General features: G+C 43.1%; 2 protein-coding genes across 4 annotated transcripts in view; one reads left to right on the top strand and one right to left on the bottom strand.

Moving 5' to 3' along the window:
- Positions 1-5,457: 5,457 nt before the first annotated feature.
- Positions 5,458-11,141, top strand: LOC146979290 (proteinase-activated receptor 4). Its single transcript, XM_085788681.1, has 2 exons — positions 5,458-5,579; positions 9,950-11,141. Exons 1-2 carry the CDS (start codon positions 5,474-5,476, stop codon positions 11,062-11,064), a joined length of 1,221 nt encoding a protein of 406 aa, XP_085644807.1. The 5' UTR covers positions 5,458-5,473; the 3' UTR covers positions 11,065-11,141.
- A 5,079-nt stretch (positions 11,142-16,220) lies between these two features.
- The window catches only part of arap3 (ArfGAP with RhoGAP domain, ankyrin repeat and PH domain 3), a 67,658-nt gene continuing 57,919 nt past the window's right edge, over positions 16,221-25,959 (bottom strand). For 2 of the 3 annotated variants that reach the window (XM_085789004.1, XM_085789005.1), the window contains exons 25-35: positions 23,907-23,975; positions 23,704-23,778; positions 22,998-23,115; positions 22,746-22,874; positions 19,730-19,866; positions 19,297-19,379; positions 19,123-19,158; positions 18,253-18,316; positions 17,558-17,695; positions 17,083-17,121; positions 16,224-16,967 (exon numbers count right to left, since the gene is read on the bottom strand). In XM_085789004.1, the coding sequence (XP_085645130.1) occupies positions 16,479-16,967; positions 17,083-17,121; positions 17,558-17,695; positions 18,253-18,316; positions 19,123-19,158; positions 19,297-19,379; positions 19,730-19,866; positions 22,746-22,874; positions 22,998-23,115; positions 23,704-23,778; positions 23,907-23,975 (1,377 nt within the window). In that variant the 3' untranslated portion in view covers positions 16,224-16,478. Of the gene's footprint in view, positions 16,968-17,082; positions 17,122-17,557; positions 17,696-18,252; positions 18,317-19,122; positions 19,159-19,296; positions 19,380-19,729; positions 19,867-22,745; positions 22,875-22,997; positions 23,116-23,703; positions 23,779-23,906; positions 23,976-25,959 lie in introns of all 3 variants that reach the window. The other variant, XM_085789006.1, reaches the window with a different exon arrangement.

Below are 25,959 nucleotides of genomic sequence, written 5' to 3'. Positions count from 1 at the left end.
ATAATGTGGAGAAACCTCATATCTTCTCTTGAAATTGTTTTTTCCATAATGTGGAGAAACCTCATATCTTCTCTTGACATTAAAATGTCATCACATGACCATTCATTGAAGTCTTGGTTGTATTGTGTGATTAACAACTGTTCCACTTTATCAATGGAGATCCTATTGACAGTGACAGTAGGGCAGCCATTCTTCCCTGTATCACTTCCACTTCCTTTAAGTGGGCCGTTCACCACCCACCCCATTAGGGTCCGAACAGCATAGGGTCCATCATTACAGCTGTTAATGATTTCCCAAGGCTCCAAAAGCTTTGAGGCATTTGTGCCAATCAACAAATCCACTCCAACTTCAAGCTCGGGAACTTTAATCTTTCGCAGGTAAGGCCATCTTCTGAGATCCTTTTCTGTCGCAATATTGTTTCTTGTAACTGGCATGGTTTGTTGAGTGTAAACCTCAGGTAGGTCTAGAAACCTGTTGTCCTCATAACCAGCTACTTCCAGTCCAGTCAGAACATGAGTCTTTACAGTATGTGCTTGTCCCATAGTTCGCAGGAAGATGTGTGTTTGGATACTGTCCATGTTCAGCTGTCTCATCAGGCGTTCTGTACAAAAGGTAGCTGAGCTTCCTGGATCAAGGAAAGCGTAAGTGGTCAAAATTTTGTTTCCATTCTTAACCTTTACTTGTACAGGTACAATTGAGAGAACACATTTCTGTGTACCGGCCCCAGTGCGAGCACAGGTCTGCTGAGGGACAAAGTGTTGTTTGACTGTTCAAATGTTCTGAATTTAGCTGGATTGTGAAGCATTGTAGGATGTCTGAAGTTACATACATCACATGTTAGACGTTTTTTGCAGCTCTTGCTGATATGACCTGGTTTTAGACAACCAAAACAAACACCACTTTGCCTTAAAAGATCAAGTTTCTCATGATGCACTTTGTTCTTAAGATGTACACAATCTTCTATTGCGTGATCCTCTTTACATAGGCAACATGATTTAGTCTTGCTTTTTGATAGAGAAAAGGCATGGAAGAGCGGTGTTTCTGCAGACCTTATACCTGCTGAAGTGCTTACAGCTGCCACAGTTGCTGGATTTTTATTCCTGGGTGAAAATCTTGGGGGAGCTTTTCCTTTAAGTGTAGTTTGTGTCTTGTAGGTTACCAAAAACAGGATCAGAGAGAATTTTGATCTGATGTTCCAGAAAGTTGACCAAATCAGAGAACAAAACTCTACTTCCACGTCTCTCCTGTGGGTCACAAACAGCTGCTCTCCATCTTTCTCTTAATTTGTAGGGCAGTTTCATCACAAGCTGTTTCAGGTTTGATGGTACATTCATTTCTGCCATATACTGTAGACTTTCCATCATGTTACAACATCCTCTCAAGAACAACATGTATGTTTGAAGAGCGCCAACATCTTCAGCTTTTATTGGTGGCCAACTTAAAGCTTTTTCCATGTAAGCTGCCCCAATCTTCATTTCATTGCCAAAGTGTTCCTTTAACAAATACTTGGCTCTGTGATAGCCTTGATCATTTGGCATGTGATAGCAGCTTCTGATCAGTTCTCTAGGCTGCCCCCTGGTGTGCTGTTCTAGGTAGTACAAGCAGTCCTGAAGATGATTGACTTTTCTTTCAACCCCCTGCTCAAAGGCCATGATAAAAGATCCATACTGTAGAGGGTCACCATCAAATATGGGTATTGCTCGAGGTGGAAGAGATGCTGAGTGTTGTTGTTGAACCAGCTGAGCAGTGATTTCTGTTTGTCGCTGCATAATGTTGCCAATGTCCTGTATTTCATTTTCATTTGTGTTCATTTGTGGTATGGTACAAACATTGCTTGACCTGTGACCTTGCAGTGAATTGAAGACAGTTGTATGGCCTCCTGGTGGTCTTTGTAGGGATTGCATGGGTTGTAGTGAAGTGAGGTTTTCCCATGGTTGTGTTTGGGCAGATTTTCTTTCCTTAGGGCGTGCATCATGCAGGTGTGAGGGTGGTTGCTGTGAGGGTGGTTGTTGCACTGGTTCTGACATTGACCTTTGTGACATTTCCATTTTTGATTTTGTGGCTTTATTGAAATATGAGTTCATTCCATCGGATGGTGTAGAACCACTTCCCACCACACTGCTTTCCAGTATGGCTATTTTAGCTGTAGCAGCAGCTAGTTGGGTTTCCATTTCCAGTTGTTCCTTCTGTCTTTTAAATCTTTCCTGTTCTGCATGCAGTTTTTCCTCTTGAGCCTCCAGTGCATGTTTCCTCTCTAGAGCAGCCATGTGTTGGATTAGTGCTGCCTTTTCAGCCTTTGCTCGTAAGCATGCAGAACTTGTGATGGAAGATTTAGACGAAGATTTATACTTAGATGAGACCCGTGTTTTTCCAAGGGGGGAAACATTTGAAATACTATCATTGGGTTGAATCTCATCCTCCTGAAGTACGGACTTTTTGTCACAATGTGTTTGAGCATCCTTCAACCATTTATACACATCACACATGAACTTTTCATTTGCTTTAAATTTCTGTTCAAACCATGTTTGCTGCCTTTTACATTCTTCTTCAGGCAGTGGCATTTCCATCAATGCATCATGAGTTTCAGCAGCAGCATCACACAGTTTATTAAACTCCTTTAACAGGTTTTCAACATTGCTCAAAGAATCAGTTGTTATTTTGACAGATAACAGATTATCAATCTGCAACTTGATTTTGGATGCTTGATTCAAGGTTAACTTCCGGTTCTTTTGTAGGTTTTCAATTAGAAATGAAACACCTTTTGCAGTTAATTTTCTCTCTCTTTTTGCAACATCACTTTTTACAGCACGCTCCTCAAGTTTTGCAACATCACTTTTTACAACACACTCCTCAAGAATAACATTTTCAACATCAGCATTTTTCTCCATTTCCACACTGTCAGTATGTCAACATGTGACGTCAGCAGGACAATAGCAGTCATTCACAGGTGATGATTATTTTTCCTCCATTTTCTTTTTTTAAGTATATTTTTCGGCTTTTTTGCCTTTATTTGATAGTGATGACAGTAGAGATAGACAGGAAATGGGGAGGCAGAGAGAGGGGGAATGACACGCAGGAAAGGTCTGCCCGACGCGGGATTCGAACCGGGGACGCCTGCGGCGAGGACTGTAGCCTCTACATGGGGCAGCCGCTCTACCCACTGCGCCACGCACCGCCCCTTTTCCTCCATTTTCCAATTAGCTTTCCATTTTCATTACTTTTTCCATTCATCAACATCCATGACATCCAGTTCCAAAATCCAATGCATCAACACAGTCCAGTTCCATTAAATCACTCAAACAGGCTCAGTTTCTTTGTTCGTGCAGTTTTATTGTCTGCTGTTTCCTTTACCTTTCTCATCTGGCTCTGTCTGGTGAAGAGGGGGGAGGGGTTGCAAGCTCCATGGCCTCCTCTTGATCCACACAGCAGCCTCTTTCCATCCGAGGCAAAGCTCTTTACTTGTCCTCCATCCAGGGCAAACAGTTTTTACTTGTGTGGTGACTATTCAAAAAACAAAACTTGTCACCTGATGGTGGTTTGGGATGGTTCTTAACTCGATTCCAGAGTGAATAAAAAAGAAAGGTTGAGAAGGTTATGATGTCTTTGGGTGAGGTTCCCGTTTATTTCAACAAAAAGGATAAGGTAAGTTGACAAACAAAAAGCTTCCTATTGATTCTCTGGCTGTCATGTAAAAACTGTGTCTTTCCCACCACCACTCAACTCAAACTAATCAGCTCTCCTGATCTCAGACAGCTGGGGCAGCTTCTGGGGTAAAAGAAAGGAACTCAAACAATACTGCACCCTTGTGGAAAAGTAAATACCTACACAACATAAAAAATGGCTCTTACAGCAGTTCTAAAGAAGGCAGTGGAGGTTGGAAGAGTTTTGTGTCTGGTAGCTATGGACTTGGTTGTTGGACATAAATATATGAGAGAAACTACGAAATCCGTGTATCATTCGTTCATTCGTTTTTCAAAATAAAACCAAAAATAAGAAAACGAAAAAACAACTCTTTTTCTCAGTATTCGTTTCCAAAACTAAAATGAAAAACGGATAACGACTCGTTTTTTCAGTTTTCGATTTTATGCTCAAATGAATAATGGAAAAAAACGGATAACGAGCGTTTCTCGTTTCATGTTTCATGCAGTTTTGATCTGAAGTGCAATGAGCCGGAAATGACCGTGATCCGGAAGTGACAGTCTCTGCCTTTACTGCTGGAGCCCGCAAAGTAAAGGATAATGTATAGTTCGGAACCTGAAGGGGTTTATTTCTCCATAACAACCGACCAACTATACATTATCCTGCTTATTACACGGTTTACGAGTGAAATTAATTTGAAACATATGTTGATCAAAATACATGTCAGCCCGAGTCAAAACGTAACCTGTACTGACGTAATTGACTTTCATGGAGACCACTGACACCTGTGTGATAGAGTGGCTCACAGAGGTAGACAGGTAGTTTCTGATGCATGGGCTTTTGCTGAAGCGGGATCGAGTCCGGCTCCACGCGAATATGTGAAGATTATTTTTTCTTCACTTTATTTTTTTTCATGGGGTCTAATCTTTGTATGACTGAATTATTCTGCATAAGACCCTGACTAATACTCATAGTAATGCTGCATTAGCATCAAAACAAAGTAGGCTAAATAAAAAATGATAATACATACGTAGTCTTAAGAAAAAAAGTGGAAAAGTCAGGGGCCCACTTTAGTATTCTTTCAGGGGCCCCAGAATTCTTAGCAACAGCCCTGAACATGTATGAAGTTTTTTTTTTATATTTACAGATAATTAATTTTTTTGGAACCAGAGATTAACTTTTGTAAGTTCAGTATTTGTTTGAGTAATTAGGTCTTCATAACTTCGATTTGACGTAAACATATTCGTATCATCAGCAAAATTGACAAAAAACATGCTTTTTGAAACCAGATATAAATCATTTACATAAATACTAATGACCCGACCTCCACATGGACCAGAACCTCCTCGGTTTGATCACTCCATCAGTCAGGAGCTTCCTTTCCTGTCCCGTCTGTTTCTGTTGTCATGGCGATAGTACCCGGCAGTTGATTGGTTGGTCAGGAAGGGGAAGCTGTTTATCAGCTGCAGCGCAGACAGGAAGTGGCTCCACTCCTCCACACGCTGTCTGTTCATCAATCAATGTAAACGTTGCTCATACTTCCTGTTTGATGACGCTCCTCTTCTAACTTTTCCATCCAAAGTGGAACGTCCACACTTCTGAGGACACACTGCATTCACCAGGTCCTCACACACACACACACACACACACACACACACACACACACACACACACACACACACACACATACACACACATCTGGCTCCCATCAGAGGCACGACTCCACTCACAGCTCTGAGGTCAGTTGTGAAACCACAAGAAGACAAAGAAGGAGAGACGGGCGCTCAGTGAAGGGACGAAGGTGTTGGACAGAAAGAAGGAACAACAGAAGAAGATGAAGGAATTCCCCTGGACGTTGGTCCTGGTCTTCCTGCTGTCGGCGGTCTGCAGCGTCTCTAACTCAGCCCAGACGCCTCTGGAATGCTCCGGCATGTCAGTCCGTAAGTCTGAGACTAACAATAATAACCAAGGTTCCTACAGTGAGACAGACAGAGACAGACAGAGACAGGTCACATCAAGGTTTTTATTGGTCGACCAGTTAGATTCTATGTGTATTCACATTTATCTTCCTTGTGAGACTGTTCTCTTCAAGATGATTTGTTTTGTTTTGTTTTTTCTCTCTCTTTTTATTAAGGTTCAAGCAGACCACATATTATCCTTTACATATAATTTCCACAGAACCATGCATTTTTCCTTTTATGAATAAACATAACAAAGCGAGTAACACAGCTTACACTGCAAAAACTCAAAATCTAACCAAGAATATTTGTCTTATTTCTAGTCAAAATGTCATTTCTAGTCAAAACAAATCTCATTCTACTTAAAATAAGATTCATTACATTAAAAAGCAGCTTGTTTTTAGTTTTTCAAGCAGATTTTCACTTGAAATAAGTAGAAAAATCTGATAGTGGAGCAAGTTTTTCTTTCATATTACAAGCACAAAAAAACTGCTTTGACTGACAGATTTTTCTACTTATCTCAAGTGAAAATTAGCTTGAAACAAATGAAAATGATCTCAAAACAAGTTCATTTTTAGGTGATGATTCTTATTTTAAGAGAAAAGAGATTAGTTTAGACTAGAAAAGAGACATTTTGACAAGAAATAAGACAAATATTCTCTGAACGATTTTGAGTTTTTGCAGTGTTAAACATACAGTACATACTACATAAACACACAAATTCACTACCAGAGTCATCCATGTTATGTCACTCAGTGAGGGATATTGTAGCTCAGTCCAGAGAAATCCACAGCATCTAAAACTGGTTGCCATACCCTTGTAAAACCCTCCATGTTATCATGAAGGTTACAGTATAAGTCAATTTTTCCAAAGGAACTCTATACTCATTACCTCCTTGTACCAATCGTCCAATGTAGGAATGTCTTTATGAATCCAGAACTTAAGAATAGTTTTCTTGCCATATACAAACGTTTTCCGATGAGTTTTGCGTTGTGATTGTCCCTTGCGCTCGAAACCTTGACTGCCAGAACACACCGGAGAGGTGATAGGTCCAAGTTGTGTCCAGTCAAAGCGTCCAGTTCATTCTTTACCTCATTCCAAAACATTTGTATCTTCAAGCATTTCCAATGTGCATTGGTACCAATTTCTCTGTCACATTTATTACAGTTAGAGGAACTGAAATCAAGCCTGCCTCTCATCAGAGGTGTATAGTGGAGTCTGTGTAATATGTTAAATTGTCTCTCTCTGTCATTATTACAGCTCAGAATGGTTGATGTGTCAAGATGATTTGTTAACCAGAGGCTCAACATGTTCTGGTCTCTGTGGGTCTAAAGGCCCTTTCACACAGGGGACGTGACAAATAAAAGCAATATTTAGCATCAAAACCGTGGTCGGGCAGCTGTGGTCCCTGTGGTTCCCACCACAGCTGCTGTTCTAAATATTTACTTCCTGTTTAGTACCTTCTCATTCTGATGTCTCACTTTACTGTAGGGTACAGAAAGGGTAACTAACTAATGATTGAGTAATAGTTAGTTCCTCAGTAATTTGATTAGGAGTTACTGAAGTACTCACCAATAACTAGCTTAATTAGCTCCTCATTCATTACAAATTAGTTTCATAGTAACTACTCTACAACTTTACTGATCAGTATACAGTAGTTTACATGCAGCCCCCATGATACATTCTTTAAGTTTAGCCTACCAAAACAAACTATCATATTTATTTCTACATAATAACATGGATGGTCAAATTAATGTGCATGTGTAAGTTCTTTTTTTTTTGTGTTCAGACAAAAAACAGAATGATTTGAGTTTCCTGCTTGACAGTTTGGACTGTCCAATCTTCATCAGAAGCCTCATCCAACGTGCTGCTGACGTGTCATTTATCAGCTGGCCGGTACCAACCAGCCGACCAATATACGAGAAGACAAAATGAACATAATCAATCTAGATCTATGGTCTGTTCATTTCAGTTCATTTATTAAGGACTGCACAACAAGTGGGCAGAATTTGCTTTCGGCACAGCATAGTGGCACCAAAGATCATCAAACACTACACATACATACTGTACATCTAACATACATCAGCTACATCAACATCACACATTTTACATACAGACTATACACACTTCTCGCTCAAAGTCACAACTCAAGTTCTCACTCCAAAAAAGTCACAAGTCCACTTCCAGGTATGGGACCAAAAATTGCATGTTCCCCGGGTCCTTTTGGGAAAAATCGAGGAACATAGGACTCTTTTTTTAGAAAAAGGGTCCTATGTTCCCCAGTATGTCTTGCGACTGGGGAACATAGGACCCAGGGAACATAAGTACACTCCTGGTCTAAGCTGTGTTCTGGTCTCTTCAGGTCTAGGTCTCTGCAGGTCTAAAGTCTGTTCTGGTCTCTGCAGGTCTAAAGTCTGTTCTGGTCTCTGCAGGTCTAAGCTGTGTTCTGGTCTCTGTAGTTCTAAGCTGTGTTCTGGTCTCTGCAGGTCTAAAGTCTGTTCCGGTCTCTGCAGGTCTAATGTCTGTTCTGGTCTTTGCAGGTCTAAGCTGTGCGTTCACACCAAAAGCGTCCAAAGCGTCACCAGATGAGAAGTTGAGCCCTGGTTAACTTTAGGGTAATTAGCTATCACGCGGTTCGGTGGCAACCTGTCAGAATAGAGACGTCCTTCGGCTCCCAAATGACCAGCGCAATCAAACTTTGACGTCAGTCATGTGACGAGTAGCTGAAAATATTTGCCGCTTTGGAAGCTGTCTTGTCTGAAGCCCACCCTTGAGCATTTTTGACGCTTTGGAAGCTTTTGGTGTGAACGCACAGTAATGTCTGTTCTGGGGCCTCATTTATCATTGTGGATACACCTTTTTTTACACCCTTTTTCCCCCGTTTTGTGCGTACGCACTTTTCTCCGCCAAATTTGGGATCTATCAAGCCAAAACCTGACGGGGAAAAGTGCGGACATTTACACCCATTTTGACCCTGGCGTACCGTGATTTGCGCCTTTTTTGAGGAACAGGAGGAATTGGCGACACCGTTGCTGAGTCAGAGAACTGCAGTGTGAGAGGGACAGAGGAGCGGAGTACATTTAGAAGAGACAGTAGGATTTCTTTGAAGGAATTGTGGTAGTGGTGGACCGTTGATGCTGGCAATCCAACCCGCTCTATAATAACACTAGGCTTTATGTTAATTGATAAACAGAGCGGATTGAGGATTTTGCTTTTTTGCTTTTACACACTCTAGTGTGACGTCCGACAAGGATCAAACTCGCCAAGTTTAAAAACACACCGGCAGCAGCGCACACTGATCTGCAGCTACTGAGACTGTTATTATTCTGTCACCTGAGTTAACGAGGTGCACGTGAGTTTGGAGCTGACGAGAGAATAAAGACTGAGACAACGTAACCGTTCAAAGTAATGGTAACTATCGTGGAAACCCTGCTTATTGTTTTAACATCTAGGTGTAAAAAAAAAAAAAAAGATTTTCTGTGATAAAGGGGCAGATGATTACATAAGATTATTCTTCTTTCTGCTCCTGTTTGTTGAGATTTGGGAGGTTTTGGTTTTTATTGTAGCTTATTAAAATGCAAGATCATTTTTCTGACTGATTTATTGCCCGTGTATCTGCTTTCGGAGAAGCGGAGAAGTTCCGCTTCTTTCCCCCGCCCTCCGCCCGTTGTCTCCGTTGTCACTTTGTTGTCACTTTGTTGCCGCTCCACAGAGCGCACATGGCTAATTAAATATGCACGTGCTGACCATATATAGTTGTATATAGGCGTTCCGGGGGTGGAGTAAGAGGTGTGTTCACGTGTGCACCATTCTTGGGTCCGGTGTGATTTATTGCGGAGAGTTGTGCGTACGCACAGTTTGATTGATCTGAAAAAGGTGTAAATATTTCGGGTGTACGCCATTTTCGTCTTTTCGCCGTACGCAAAACTTTAGTAGCAGTTTTACACCCTCTTTGATAAATGAGGCCCCTGGTCTCTGCAGGTCTAAAGTCTGTTCTGGTCTCTGCAGGTCTAAAGTCTGTTCTGGTCTCTGCAGGTCTATGGACTGTTCTGGTCTCTGCAGGTCTAAAGTCTGTTCTGGTCTCTGCAGGTCTAAGCTGTCTATGGATATTCTCATTCATCCAGGTCATCGTTCTTTTCTGGGCAAATTGAATCGTAGGCAACTGGCCTTGTATTTGTCTGGAAAGACGTTTCGCCTCTTATCCAAGGGACTTCATCAGTTCGTATGCAACAAGTCTCACTAGTCCGCACTAGTTGGGTCCAACTAGTGCGGACTAGCAAATACAAGTCCAGTTGCCTACGATTCAATTTGCCCAGAAAAGGCAGGTCTAAGCTGTGTTCTGGTCTCTGTAGGTCTGCGGGCCTTCAAGCTGATGGCCAGCTGTAACTTCACCACCACGCTGAAGGAGCAGCAGCTGCGTGAGATCCAGGCTGCAACCACCACGGTGTTTGTGCCGGCGCTGTACACGGCGGCTCTGGTCCTGGGTCTGCCCTCCAACCTGCTGGCACTCTGGATCCTGCTGTTCCGCACCACGCCGCTGCCGTCCACCGTGCTGCTCATCAACCTCACGGTGGCCGACACTCTGCTGCTGCTGGCGCTGCCGTTCCGGATCGCCTACCACTTCGGAGGGAACGACTGGCGACTGGGGGAGCCGTTCTGCCGCGTCGTCATGGCGGTGTTCTACGGCAACACGTACGGCTCCGTGCTGTGTCTGGCGCTCGTGGCTCTGGACCGGTACATCGCTCTGGTTCACCCGTTCGGGGCGAAGACGCTGCGCAGCCGGCGGACGTCGCTGTACATGACGGCGGCGGTGTGGACGGCGGTGCTGGCCGCCATGCTGCCGCTGCTGACGTCGCGGCAGACGTACGTGCTGGATGAGCCACGGATCACCACGTGCCACGACGCGCTGCCCGAGGAGGAGCAGCAGAACTACTTCCTGCCGTACTTCGCCACCTTGTTCGCTGTCTGCTTCGTGCTGCCGTTCGCCGCGGTCGTGTTCTGCCACGGCGCCGTACTGCGCACGCTGCTGGCCGAGGGGAAGCGCTACCGTCACGCCATCTGGGTAACGGTGCTGGTGCTGCTGGTCTTCATCGGCTGTCTGCTTCCCAGCAACCTCCTCCTCCTCCTCACCTACGCCGACACCTTGACGGACGGAGACGGCGAGGACTTGTACGTCCCCTACATGGTTAGCTTAGCCGTTAGCACCTTCAACAGCGTCATCGACCCCTTCATCTACTACTACGTGTCGGTGGAGTTCAGAGAAAAGGCCGTGAGCATCCTGCGGTGTCGTGGTGGCGTCTCCGGGGACAGTGACTCCTCCGCCCTCGGAAACAAGGTGTCCTACGCCTCGTCCTCCTCGGGCCTGAGGTCAAAGGTCACTCTGCTGTCCGTGTCCAGCCAGAGGACGCCGGGGACGGAACAAGGAGGCATCGGAACGGCAGATTCTGTCCACATTCAGGACACCTGAAGACGTCCCATTCTGTCTACCCTTAGCAAAAAGTAGTTTACTAAAGTGTACAATACTCATTTTATACTAAAACTGAGGCAGTATAGCCTACTTGGAAGTGTAGGCAAGGCAAGGCAATTTTATTTGTATAGCTGGTTTTTATAAACAGTTTGTCTCAAAGGGCTTTACATGTCATCACAACAACATTCTCTGTCCTTAGACCCTCACATCCACTGAGGAAAAACTCCATAGAAAACCCTTTTAACAGGGAAAAATTGGAGAAACCTCAAGGTGAGCAACAGAGGAGGGATCCCTCACCCAGGACGGACAGATGGGACATAGATGTTGTATACAGAAAGAAGAAAACTGTTTATAACAGAGAATGTGGGAAACATGGAAATGTTAACAACAGCTGAAGGAGGAAGCTTCTGGTAGGCAAGGGAGGCAGGGAGAGCAGACCAGCTTAATGGGAGGACTGGATGGCAGACTTACTTCAGACCTGCAAACTCCAGAGAGTAAAAAAGGTGACAAGGTCCGAAAAACCAAACCAACCCCCCCCCCGGGAGAAAATGTTTGTGATTTTAATATGCAAGTTATGCTTTTTGGAGCGTTCCCAGTTAAACAGAGAGCAAATCTCTCATTAAAAAGACAGCTTTGAGAGAATAAGTACACCTCAATCAGGTGGGGTCAGCTGCAGAAAATGTTCACATTATTTGACTAAAAATTATGCATCAGTTTGGATGACCACATGACCTGTGGCTTTCAGCTTTCTATGATTATATTTAGCCTACTGTTTACAGCTGAGAATATCAGGTATTGTCCCCCCTCCATTAAATACAGTGCTGTGAAAAAGTATTTGCCCCCTTCCTGATTTCTTACTTTTTTGCAGATTTGTCACACAATGTTTTTATTTATTTGTATAATATTTTGATGGGGCAGCCATCTTGGGAAGGTTTTCACCACTGTTCCAAGCTTTCTCCATTAGTGGATAAAGGCTCTCACCATGGATCACTGGAGCCTGGATGTTAAGAGTGAAATTGAACCAGCTTTCCAAAAAAAATAAAAAGGTTTATCAAAGTTAGTTCATGATTTAACAAGAGGGGGCAATTACTTTTTCACATAGGATCAGGTAGGTTTGCATAGCTTTTTTCCCCTTAATAAATGAAATCATAATTTAAAAAGTGCATTTTATATTTACCGTACTTCGGTCATCTTTGTCTAGGCTATTAAAAGTTGTTTGATGACAAATAACAAGTTTGAGTAAGAAATCAGGAAGGGGAAAATACTTTTTCACAGCATTGTATGTAGCCTGGGGGTTGAAAATCACAGCACATAAAATGAGTGTGTATCACGTCTTTCCACATACGTTCTTCCTTCGCCTTTCAAACGGAGCAGAACCGGTCTGACAGAACACCAGCGGTAGAAGCAGGTCCATGGAGCTGTGTGCCGCGAACGTGCATGAAAAAACAAGCACGGCGAATGTGCGGCGCGCTGCGTGCATAACTCGCGCCTGCATTGAAAGTATGTGAGCAAAAGACGCTACAGTTGAATGGCCCCGATGCACACACACACGCTTATCCAAGGCGCCTGTCATCATAGTTTTCTGCGTTCCACCGATACATCAGATAACTTCCCGCGTGTCGTTTCAAAATAAAAGCTGTCCGATATGTTTATCAAGACTCTATCACTCCCCCCCCCCCCTTTGAAAAACTCCCCGGTTCTGCACGATTCACGTAAACGACCCAGTTGACCAGAAAAACGGCGATTATAGCCGAAAGGCGACTAGTTTGCAGGTATGTTACTTACTTTTGTAAACTTAAAGCAGAAGTAAGCGATATTTTTGTGTTAATATAAGTCTTAAATAGTTGTATCTTCCGACAGCAATCACTTACATAGAGTGTTTGGTCTGAAACACGGGTCTGTCAGTCACTCTGCTCTGCTGTAAGCCGAGGAGAAAACTTTCCTTGTATCCTACAACCTTTATCCAATGAGGAGAGAGAACGGCATGAAGGGGCGTTCCTCTCTGTGTGTGCAGCCAAGGGATGCGCGTGAATGTGGTGACGTAGGGACGAGGGCGGGGGCTGCTAACTCCATTGGCTGACAAGACGTTATGGTGCGTTCAAGGCAACCCGTACCTCGTGTTTTTCTGACCTGTGAAGTCGTACCAGTTCGATCTGGTACGAGTTCACGGGTCGGAAGTTACGAGTGGCCGTTATAGTGACTTTCACAGGTAACAGGACGGAAAAACACGAGTTACGGGTTGCCTGGAACGCTACAAAGTCGTAAGTCATGACTTGAAGCTGTAATTTACGGTTTCAAAAGCCTGCCTGGAACGCAGCCAAAACGACCGGATCGCTTACTTCTGCTTTAAAATGACCTTATAAAGTATACTTTAATAAACTAAAATGTGGACTACAAGTATATACTTAGTACACTAGTAGAATATAGATGAGTGTACTTTTTGTATACTTGAAAGTGTACTTTTGTAAACTTAAAATGACCTTATAAAGTATACTTTAATAAACTAAAATGTGGACTATATACTTAGTAGCCTACACTAGTAGTGTATAGATGAGTGTACTTGTTGTTGAAAGTGTACTTTTATAAAACTTAAAATGTTCCAATTTAGTCCGAAGAAGTATTAAATTAGTATACTTTCTAGTACGCTACAAGTACATGGTCCATAGTATACTTGCTATACTTATACTCAAGCATACTTATTAAAATGAACTTCAAGTATAGGCCTACTACTTTTTGCTAAGGGTACTCATCGGGACACAGTATCCCAGAATGCATCTCTCACACAGACAGTTGATCAAACTACATCACTGTTTAGTTTACAGACGCAGTATCATCTCATTGGACCAACATGAAGGAGCCATGACTACACTTCTATTAAAACTTAGTTGTGAAATGTTAAACAGCTCACGTTGTTGTTGGTAAACGCTCCTAACACACACCTCGTCTGTCCACTACCTCCACACTGATTAAGATTAAATCTGTTCTTATGAAACCTGCTGTTGTGTCTCCTCCTGCTTCGCTTCTGTTCTCTCCAGTGTCGAGCCAGACCGCGTCCATGTGGGTCTGAACCAGTTCCACGCCGTTCAATTCATTTTGTACAACTCGGAGCTCGTTTTTTTCCGACTTCCGAGTTGTTTTGAACGCAGCATAAATATGATTCTTCTTCTTTCTGCTCCCTTTCATTCAGATTTAGGAGGTTTTTGTTTTTATTGCAGCCTATTTGACCAGAACCCAAACCAGAGGAAGTCGAATCGACCTGTACTCACAAAGACAATTAGGTCAAAAAACAGATGAATGAAAATATATTTTAATTTCATCCTTTGTTTACATTAAACTTCCAGAAGAACAAAATAACTGACACATGATCATCATCATCATCAGTGTCTGATCCAGACTCAGATGAGGACTGGTCCAGTCCCAGGACCGGTCCAGTCAGTGCTATGGGGGACTGGACTAGTCTCCATGGTTACATCACAGTTTCAAAACATTAATTGTTTTAAAATAAATTAACATAAAGAAGCTGAAACAAAAAGTATTAATCAATAAATGAGTGATGTCACAGAGAGAAACTGGTCCAGTGACAACGTCATCGCTCATCAAGTTAAAACCAGTGGAACCAGGTGACGTCACAGTGACATCACAGTGACATCATATGTACATGTGGCTACACAGATATTATGTGAGTTATGACTGATACAACTCTACATGAGCTTTATATAAATGTCCCCAGTCTCTGGTCTTCAACCCCCCCTCCCCTTCTCCTCCCCCAAATCCACCTGAGTCCAGTTTGATCCAGTTCAGAACCAACAACTGTGAGTGATGTGACTGCTCAGCCAATCACAATGTCCTCTGATACGGATACGAGTTTAGGGGAATGTGCATAAGTATTTTATAATTTCAGTGTCTCGTCCAGACAGAAACGGCGTTTTCAGGAGGTGAAAACTGTATTTTTTTGGAAATGGGTCCCAGAGCTGGAAAATCTGAAAATGCTGCCGCAGAGTTGACGACGTGTAGACGCCCAAAACGTTCTGTCTTCTTTCTGGTGTTGATGTGTGGCAGCGTTACGGCGCCACACACGGGCCTGGTGGACGTACATAGATATATATACTGACTAGATGCCGCCTTCTGCTTCTCAGCGTACGTCAATACGGCCGTCATCTTGGTCAGGGGGTTCTGACCATAGACATATAAACGTCTGACCAGCAGTCAGACCCGGTCAGACCCTTGTAGAGCAAGTTTCAGTGTATTTATGCATGTGAGTGTGTGTCTGAGTATGTAAGTGTATGTTTAATACATAAAAAGAAAATTATAAAAAAATTAAAAAAAAAAAAAATGTTGTATCATAAATATATGTGTCTGACATCTATAATAAACCAAACGGCTTGAAAATCGTTTGAATATTCAGTGAGTTATGGTGATTTTAATGGTTGATAGACCTCTGCCTCTGTTGACTAATGCAGGAAGTACCAAAAGCAAGTGAAGGGTCTCAGCACACCTGAAGATGCAGGTGCGTCGGAGGAGGGCATAACCCAAAATACAAAGTTCAGAAAAAGCTCCCGCACACTGTCTCACTCTCAATTAATTTATTAAAGCAATGTTTCGGTCACAACTATGACCTTCATCAGGCATATGGAAAACATTTCAAACATGATTCATATATATACAGATGTTCCCGGTGGGACTGACCAATCAGGGGACTGGGGGGCTCAACTTGTGATGAGCTTCACCTGTTGATGATATTAAATTATTATATATATTATATTATATTACATATTATATTATGTTGATTGATATTATAGCCCCTATATCTGTTGTTTTTTAACAAAAACTAACAAATAGAACTTCTTAACAATTGGCATAGCTGCCCCTATTTATATACAGCTTATCTTTGTGTCTTGATATGGTTCTCTTTAAGAATGTCTTTAAAACAATATATATATATATTTTTTAATTTTCTTACTTATCATGTTATACTTTATGATGTGTCTATGTGTTAATTGAATGTTGTCGCCCCCCAACAGGTGAAGCTCATCACAAGTTGAGCCCCCCATTCCCCTGATTGGTCAGTCCCACCGGGAATATCTGTATATATATGAATCATGTTTGAAATGTTTTCCATATGCCTGATGAAGGTCATAGTTGTGACCGAAACGTTGCTTTAATAAATTAATTGAGAGTGAGACAGTGCTAATGCAGGAAGTAGACACGGCTTCCCCCCTACCAAGATGGCCGCCGCATTGACGTATTCCACTCAATAGAGCTGCCTGGGAACGCGGCATCTAGTCAGTATATAGTATATCTATGGTGGACGTACTGCAGCGTTACGGCTCAAGCCACATTCTGGAGCGATGACATGTTTACGGGAAGAAAAAGATGTTTTTTGGGTGAAGCTCCATTTCCGTGTCAACAGGGCCTCAGACATCATACGGCCTCTCCTCCCCCCCCCCCTCCCCCGGACTCTTCTTGGTGAAGGCGGACGACAGCTCCTGCAGCAGCAGCTCCTGCGATGGCGTGCAGACTCCCTGCAGCTGCTGCTGCCCCCTGCTGGCTGCAGGAGAGCTGCACTCTGCTGCTGCTGCTGCTGCTGCTGCGTCTCCTCCTCCTCCTCCTCCGCTGCTCCTGCTGCTGCTGCTCTGCTCCACAGTCTCCACGCTGCAGCTGCTGCTCACACCGGTCTCATCATCACAGACCATCATGGCGTCCAGATGGTCCGTTTCCAGGGGAACCAGTCTGAGCCGCGGGTCCAGGACCTCCTGCGTCTCCGCGGCGCTGCTGGACAGGAAGCTGGTCTCCAGAGACTTGAGGACCTGCAGGCCGAAGTCTCCCACCTCCTCGTACAGCGGCTCAGGGAGGTCTGGAGACTCCGGACGCTCCTCGAACGAGTCGGGCTGCACCTTCATGGGCTGCACACACAGACAGAGAGTGACATCACACACACACACACACACACACACAGACACACAACCTCCTACAAAATAAAAGTCTCAAGTCAAACGAGGAACAGAATTTAACACTCACAAAGTACATGGAGAGGGTCCGTCTGTCGTGTAACTTCCTCTTCAGGGACAAGAGAAGAAAACATCTGGTGAGTTCAGGTCACGTTGGGAAAAACACATTTGATATATTTTATACTAACTCCTCTCCTCTCCTCCATCTTCCTCTCCTCTCCTTCCCTCCTCCTCTCCTCTCCTCTCCTCTCCTCTCCTCTCCTCTCCTCTCCTCTCCTCTCCTTTCCCCTCCCCTCCCCTCCCCTCCTCCATCTTCCTCTCCTTCCCTCCTCCTCTCCTCTCCTCTCATTCTCTCCTCCATCTTCCTCTCCTCTCCTTCCCTCCTCCTCTCCTCTCCTCTCCTCTCCTCTCCTCTCCTCTCCTCTCCTCTCCTCTCCTCTCCTCTCCTCTCCTCTCCTCTCCTCTCCTCTCCTCTCCCCTCAGGCTCTGGAACAGTTAGTATTTTTAAACCAATTACAGTAAAACCTCCGGACTCTGAGTCTCACCAGCGTCTGATTGGCCGACAGCAGGCTGCGATTGCTCTCGTCTCCTCTGATGGGGACGAGTGGCATCGTGCCGAACTTCTGTTTGGAGATATCTGACGAGGAGTGACGCCTCAGCACCGGAGGACCGGGCTCATCGTTCTGGAAGACAACATAGACCACATAGACCTGAATCCTAGACCACATAGACCAGTGGTTCTCAAACTTTTTTATATCAATGACCCCTAAATTGACACAAATTAGACCACGGACCCCCATTTCCAGATTTGGAAGTAAACACCAGAAATACACAAATATTTGTTCTGAGACTGAAGAATGTTACTTTTTTGAACATTTAAATTAGGGCCAATGGTGTGAATTTTTGGAAATATTATAGAGACATTTCTGGAAAAAAGTGATACAATTTCAAAAAGTTAAAGTAAAGTAAAAAGTAAAAAATAAAAAAAGTTTTTTAAAAAATCTCGAAAAATAAAAAAGTTTTTAAAAAAAATCTAGAAAAGGTGGTAAAAAATAAAATAAAAATAAAAACCTTCTAGAAAAAACTGGTAGAATTTCAAGAAAATTCTCAAGGACCCCACGTTGAGAAGCACTGACATAGACCACATAGACCTGAATCCTAGACCACATAGACCACATAGACCTGAATCCTAGACTACATAGACCTGAACCCTAGACCAGTGGGGGTCAGTTGGACTGACCTGAGCTCTCAGGAAGCAGGTGATCCAGTCCCACAGGTCGGCTTCACAGCTGCAGCACAGGAACCTGAGACAGGAGGACAGGCTTCTTTAAGGCAAAACACGTTTATAGCTTTGAGAGACAAAGCAATAGGGAGTGCTGCAATTAGGGTCCAAAGAGGGATGCAGAAAAGGAGGCACTCTGAATAATGTAATAAAAATCCTTTATTTAAACAGGGATAGACCAACGCATTTCGGGTGTCGAAACGCGTTGGTCTATCCCTGTTTAAATAAAGGATTTTTATTACATTATTCAGAGTGCCTCGGACTGCCTTTTTGGCTACAGCCAGCTCCCTTTTTTACACAAATTTATAGCTTTATCCCATTTTTACAAACACAGCATCATAACAACATGACCCTCACATCCAGAGGAGACGTCCTCCCCCAGGACGGAGAGACGTCCTCCCCCAGGATGGAGAGACGAGCAGTGGATGTTGCTTCCAGACAGGAAACAGTCTGGGACATCCTGTGTTTTCATGTTTATATCAAACTGATATAAATCTAAGTTATTATTATGTGTTTCTTTCATTAACTGATTAACAAATAAATCAGATGAAAGAATATGTAACACTAGAGAATGCATTTCCTGAAGGAAATACGGGTGAATGCTGAAAGCTGGAAGCTGAATAAGCTGAATAAATTGTTGAAAAAATGCTGAATTAAGTTAAGAAACTGATGAAGCAATCTTGAAGAGATGAAACAATATATGAAGAGTATGAAATGGTTGGAAAATTATTTGATGAGGTATTGATTATTGATAACAGCAGCACCCCAGGTATTGATTATTGACTGTTTCCTGAGGATGAGGATGAGGATGGTGAAGGTGAAACTTACAGCTGGTGTTTGTCCGACATCACGGTGAAGCCCCACCTGCAGGAGGGAACAGGACGTTACAGTCAGCTGATCGCAGGTCTGATTCCCAGACCAGATAACCAAGAGTTAACCTGGGAGAACTGATGATGTCATGATGATGTCATGATGATGTCATGAGCAACAGCTTCCTGTTACCTGGTTGGAGCTTTCAGTTTCCTGCGGATCCCGATGTAGATCTTCATGGAGGACAGAGACCACTCCTTCTCCGGTCGGATGCTCTGGAACGGAGACACCACATAGACCACATAGACCTGAATCGTAGACCACATAGACCTGAATCTGGTTCTAACGGAGACCTGTTTCTAACAGGGACCTGGTTCTGGTGGATCCGGTACCTTCTTGTCTTTTTTTTTTTTTTTTTTTTTTAAGTATATTTTTTGGCTTTTCATGCCTTTATTTGATAGGACAGTTGAGAGTGTGACAGGAAATGGGAGGCAGAGATGGGGGGAATGACATGCAGGATAGGACCGTCCGACGCGGGACTCGAACCGGGGCCGCCTGCAGCGAGGACTACAGCCTCAACACATGGGGCGGGTGCTCTACCAACTGAGCTAAACTCCGCCCCTACCTTCTTGTCTTTGAGCAGCAGTAGTTTATGTTCCTTGATCTGGAACGTTCTCTCCTGGAACTTGTTCCCCTGAAGAAGCTTCGGAGGTTCCTCACGGCACCGCAACAGGCCGACCTTCATGATGTCACTCCTGTAGGCTGAGGAGGGGGGGGGGGGTCAGCAGCAGTGTGTGTGAGTGTGTGTGTGTGTGTGTGTGTGTGTGTGTGTGTGTGTGTGTGTGTGTGCGTGTGTGCGTGAGTGTGTGTGTGTGTAGGTGTAGCTGTGTCCCAATTCAGGGGCTGCAGCCTTCGGAGGAAACCAGCCTACGCGGTCTCCGGAGGCAACAGCTTCGGAGGCTCCTCCTCCTCCGACGGCCGCACCAACGGTCGGTAAATGGGACGGTCTAGCCTTCGGAGCATTTCCTGATCCGAACGTAAACAACGGCCGAACGTAAACAACGACCTAACGTAAACAACGGCCGAACGTAAACAACACCCCAACGTAAACAACGGCCCAACGTAAACAACGTCCTAACATAAACAACGACCTAACGTAAACAACGGCCTAACGTAAACAACGGCCCAACGTAAACAACGGCCCAACGTAAACAACGGCCTAACGTAAACAACGTCCTAACGTAAACAACGGCCCAACGTAAACAACGGCCCAACGTAAACAACGACCTAACGTAAGCAACGACCTAACGTAAACAACGGCCTAACGTAAACAACGGCCTAACGTAAACAACGGCCCAAAGTAAACAACGGCCTAACGTAAACAACGGCCCAACGTAAACAACGGCCTAATGTAAGCAACGACCCAACGTTAAACATTTGAAAGTGGCGCTTGCAACGGCTCTTCCGCTTCTCCGCCCCTCACTTTTTAAAAAATTATTTATTGACAGAAGTAGAATCAATACAAGGGCAGTTATCATTAATATACTAATAAACAAACAGCCAGGGGGGTAGGCTATGTAAGGGATAATGTATAGTTCGGAGGTTGTTATGGAGAAATAAACCCTGACAGGTTGTATTCAAAACCCCTTATTTATTATTATTAAACCAACACTAAGGAACTTTTCAACCTTCATAAAATATTTTCATAACTTTTGTGATGATACATCGACTTACAACAGGTTGAATGACACCTCTGTCATGGCCTGAGGGGGTCTGTATCTCTTTCTCTGGCACTAAGCAGCTTTGAGGAGCATGGTAGGAACCCTGCTCTCACTTAAGTTTCACTTTCACTTTTGCGAGTCACAACAAGGAGGGAACAGGCAAAACGGCACTTTAGCAATGGATTATGTTTGTGTTTTCACTTTGAAATGATCCACTGGAAACAGAAACTTAGTTTTGATGTCTTCTGTTAATTTTAATGCAGGATATTTACAGGGCTTCACGCTAGTGTTCATGGGAAATGGAGTCTTCCTTCAGGCAAAACACTACCGCTTTGGTCCACAGGCGCCACAAAACTCAACCAAAACTGAAAGTTCTTTAGTACTGCTTTAACAAGTGTTATTTTTATATAACACTTGTTAAAATGTTTTTTGTGTTCATCTTTTTTGTCATTGTTGTGTGAGCTACTGGACTAACTTGAATTTCCCTGCTAGGGATGAATAAAGTATTCTCTATTCTATCTATTCTATTATTACACGGTTTACGAGTGAAATAATTAATTTGAAACATAATGTTGATCAAAATACGACTTTCATCGATTTAAAATTGCATTTAGCAAATCTGCAAGACCGGTCACTTCCGCTGTTTTGCCGAGCCTCCTCCCGTCCGTGCATATGAAGCCTCAAATCAATCAATCAGTGGATCGATGGATTACCATACACGTGTTAAGATGTGTGTATTGTGTGTAGTCGTATCTGTCATAAACAACAACTTTACTGTTTACGGGGTGCGTTTGTGTCGCGGAGCCGCGGTGCCACCGAGACGAGAGGAGAGCTGTGACACCGGGTCAGAGGCTCTGATCAGCAGGTTTGGTTTCCAGCCACGATGTGGAAGGAGCCTCCACTCTCTCTGTAACAGGTTACAAGTCGTTTATCTAACATCACTGTTAGTCCGAAGCTGTTTAATGACGGTAAAAATGAAACACAAGGTAAATATCCTGCATAGTTTCTCTTTTCTGTGCTGCGCTGATCAGAGCGGCGTCCCTAGCAACGGTCTGTTATACTTGACGACGGTCTGTTATACAGAAATAACCGCAGAACGCAGCGCTGGACCAATCAGAGAGCAGCATTCAATAGAGCCGTGTAATAATAAGTGAATAGAGAATAAAGAGCAGAGTGTTGTGTTTTCATAGCTTTCTTATTAAAAGTTGTCACACTCAGATGCTTTGCCTCTGGTCCTCACCTGTGCGGCCAGCAGAGCCTGGCTCAGCGGGCGACCACCAATACTTTATTAGTAATGTAAATTACTAAATAAAGGGTTGATTATGGTGGTATGGATCTTGATGCTCAGAAAACAGGAACAGAGGTGGACTTTTAGTGTTTACTCTCGTCTTTTCTCGCCAGCCTCATCACCATGACAACCACAAACAATCACAATCACTACCACAACACGGCTGTCTTGTGATGGACGTCCGCGGTAGCCTACAACATGTCAGTTAAACAGACTGTCACTTAAAAAAAATAAATCATTTTCACAGTCCCGTATTTTAAATTTACAGAACTTTAAGCAGACTTCCGCTTGTACGCAAATCGGGCAGTGCCCTAATGAATTTTGTCCAAGTGGAGTTGCCTTAGACAGCGGTCAAAGATGGCGGCAGGTCTGACCAGTATTGTCACAAATCGGGTAGCGATGCAAATCGGGCAGTGACAGCACCCAATTCGTCCAAATTCGAAGGCTCCTCCAAATGCAGCCTACAAATGCGTCCTCCTTTCCCCTGCATTCGGAGGAGCCTTCGAATTTGGACGAATTGGGACAGCCTTCGCGCAGCGCTGTGACGTCATCGGCCTTCAAATCCACCCTCTGAAGGCTGCAGCCCCTGAACTGAGACACAACTTGTGTGTGTGTGTGTGTGTGAGACCTACAGGTGAGGATGTCGATGCCTTCTCCTTTAGGAACTCTCTTCACCACCAGGTAGGCCGAGCTTGGGTCGGCCATCTTACACCACTGGAGAGCCTGTTCCAGAACCTTCTCTTTGGGGTGAAGAGGACGCTCTGAGGGACAGAGAGGTGTGTCAGAGAGACAGACAGGTAAGTCAGAGAGACAGACAGGTGTGTCAGAGAGACAGACAGGTGTGTCAGAGAGAGAGACAGGTGTGTCCAGGTGTGCTGTCTCACCCAGCTGTCCGTCCTCGATGGCCTCAAACGTCATCCAGACGTCTTTGTCTCCGGGCGGGACGTTCCTCATGTAGAGAACCTGATTGGTCAGTTCCTCTGCACACATGGTGGGGGACACCTGCAGAGACAGACAGGTAGAGACAGACAGGTGTGTCAGACAGAGACACAACACCTGAGTCCTGATCAGTATCAATAGATAGATAGATAGATAGATAGATAGATAGATAGATAGATAGATAGATAGATAGATAGATAGATAGATAGATAGATAGATAGATAGATAGATAGATAGATAGATAGATAGATAGATAGATAGATAGCCTTTTATTATTAGACTCAAGGTCCATAAAAAAAAAAAGACAAACAAACACACATACACATTTAAAAGAGACAGTCATACCAGTGTTTCCACATGGCTGACTGGTATCTCACAGCACTGAGTCCAGGATTGGACAACAGCATTAAAATTTTGAATTTTGTGTGTCATTCAGTCGACAGATGAATTTATACATCAATTTCAGCAACAGAGCATGAAACGTATTAACACGCACTTGACAGAATGACTCACTCGCACTGCACCACCTAGGTTTCCCATCAAAATTCGTAGGCAATCGTTATAGGCTACCTGAAGTTTGCAAATGCTTGCCTTTTTTAACTTAACCATCAGTCAATCATTACTGATATTGATTATTGATTATTGCCTCACCTTGAGCGTAATGCAGCAGTCGGGGATCTTCATCTCCAGGTAAACCTCGATGATCAGGTCCCCGGCCTGGGACAGCTGCACGCACAGGAACCGATCAATAACTGATCAATACGCCTTCAATGACTCCACTATTAACAACGTCTCACTGCCTCAACTCTTTAACTGATTATTGATTATTGATGTGTTGGTTTGTGTGTGTTCACCTGTGTGTCCTTCCAGGTGGTGATGAGACTGATCTCCAGCTCGATCTGAGTCTGATGCTCCTCATCGATCTGCAACACAGGAGACTGATGACATCACCCGATGACATCACCTGACACTCACCTGACCACAGTGTTTTGTAGTGGGTAAACTGCTTTTTAGGTGGTAAACTGTTCATACTTGTATCACATAGACCGGTGGTTCTCTAACTTTTTTACATCAAGGACCCAAAATTGACACAAATTAGACCACGGACCCCCATTGGACAAAATTTTGAAGCAAACACCAGAAATACACAAACAATCAATGTACATTTAAATTAGGTGTACATTTTTGAAAGATTATAGAGAAATTTCTGGAAAAAAGTGGAACAATTTCTCCAAAAAAGCTGAAACATTTCTAGAAAAAAGTGGTAAAAATTCTCATGAAAAAATAAACAAAAAGGTTTTAATTTTTTCAGAAAAAAGTGGTAAAATTTTGCAATTTTTTTTTTTTTATAAAAATTTTGTAACATTTCTAAAAAAAAAAAGTTTAAAAATTTTTAGAAGAATCTGGCAAAATTTCTCAAAGAAATTCTAAGAAAAGTGGTTAAATTTTTTTTTTAAAGACAAGCAATAATAAAAAAAAAAGTGGTAAAAGTAAAAATAGTATATAGTAAATAGTAAAAAGTTTTTTTTTTAATTGAGAAGAAACTTACTATTACTCTTATTACTCAAGAATTCTAGAAAAAGTGGTAGAAAAAGTTGGGGACCCCCTTGAACCCTGTCAACCCCTCCCACTTTGAGAACCATTGACATTTACTTTAGTTAGATAGTTTTGATTAGAGTGCCTATAGAGAGAGAGTGGCGCCACCTCCGTTCACTGCAATGGTTCAGTTTTTTCACAGCAATGGCGGCGCATGGAGCCCCTCAAAAGTTCCCGGAAGTTAGCATAAGCTAACCGCCGCTCAATGTATTCCAATGGAGCAGCTGGTCGGAGCAGCACTTGTTCAAGGTAAAATGTTTAAAAAATGGCATTTTCATATCAGTAATGCATCTGAATTAAATCGACATGAGTAATTAAGTATGTTGGCGGATTATCCCCGTCTAGATTTGAATATTTAGAGAATATTAACAGATAAAAGTTTAGGCTAGCACTCTGGCTAACGATAGCAACACATGCAACAGCTGCTAAATGTAATTCTGTTCTCTATCATAACTTAATCCAACGCTGTCAATTGTCAGACTAGTAGCGAGGTTAATGTATAGGGAGTGTGATTGCAGTTAAACATAAAATTAATATCATTGAGGCTGCGGAAAGATGGGTGAAGTTTATGATATGAGGACTGGACTGCTGTCTCAAACATGGGAAAATGTTCTGATTTGCTAATTTATTTGTTAAACCACTGACTGATTAAAATACACATCTAGCCATGGCATGTTCTCAAGTAATCATACTAACATTATATAAACTATTGGTCATATTATTTGATACACCTGTGCAACATCATGCAGTGCAGTATACCAGCTGTGCCATAAATTCTGCTTTCATAAATTTTATACATGTTCAGTTTTTGTTGACATCAGAAAAGTAGTGTTCATTGTACTTTATGTTATTTGTTGAGATCATTGTGTGTTGGACTGCATTATCTCAACAATTGTTGCTCATTTTGCCTTCAAGTATTTTAATGGAGAGGAACACTGTTGAATGTAATGCACCCCAGCACAGCAGCATCCACTATGACTCCCGTAAATAAACAGCAACTAGTGACTAGTGATCACCTTTTTGACTATGTCAGCTATAACTAGAAATATATATTTTTATAAATGAAGAATGTATGGGCCAGAGCAATATATAGTTAATCAATAATCATAGACATTGATGCTGTACATCAGGAGAACTGACGAGTAAGGACCAATGATCTTATAGCTCAGGAGTGATGATGACAAGGATGTAACATGTCTCTTATGTGTTAACTGTTTCACCAGATGTGGGACAACAGCCATGAAGAAGAAATGCCTGTCTGGTGTTGCTGGATGTGTCACCTATGTTTTATTCGACCCCAAAGGATTTCCA

Source organism: Trachurus japonicus, chromosome 10 (assembly GCF_045865225.1).
Source record: "Trachurus japonicus isolate A0001 chromosome 10, Traja_1.0".
Taxonomy (NCBI): Eukaryota; Metazoa; Chordata; class Actinopteri; order Carangiformes; family Carangidae; genus Trachurus; species Trachurus japonicus.
Note: the sequence above shows the minus strand (reverse complement) of the source record. Positions and strands in the feature narration are given on the sequence as shown.

What these genes read in the sequence shown, in the direction of transcription:
- LOC146979290 (XM_085788681.1), top strand. Translation starts at nt 5,474, where the DNA reads ATGAAGGAATTCCCCTGGACGTTGGTCCTGGTCTTCCTGCTGTCGGCG. An exon ending in ATGCTCCGGCATGTCAGTCC is followed by an intron (nt 5,580 to 9,949) that starts GTAAGTCTGAGA and finishes TGGTCTCTGTAG; the next exon opens with GTCTGCGGGCCTTCAAGCTG.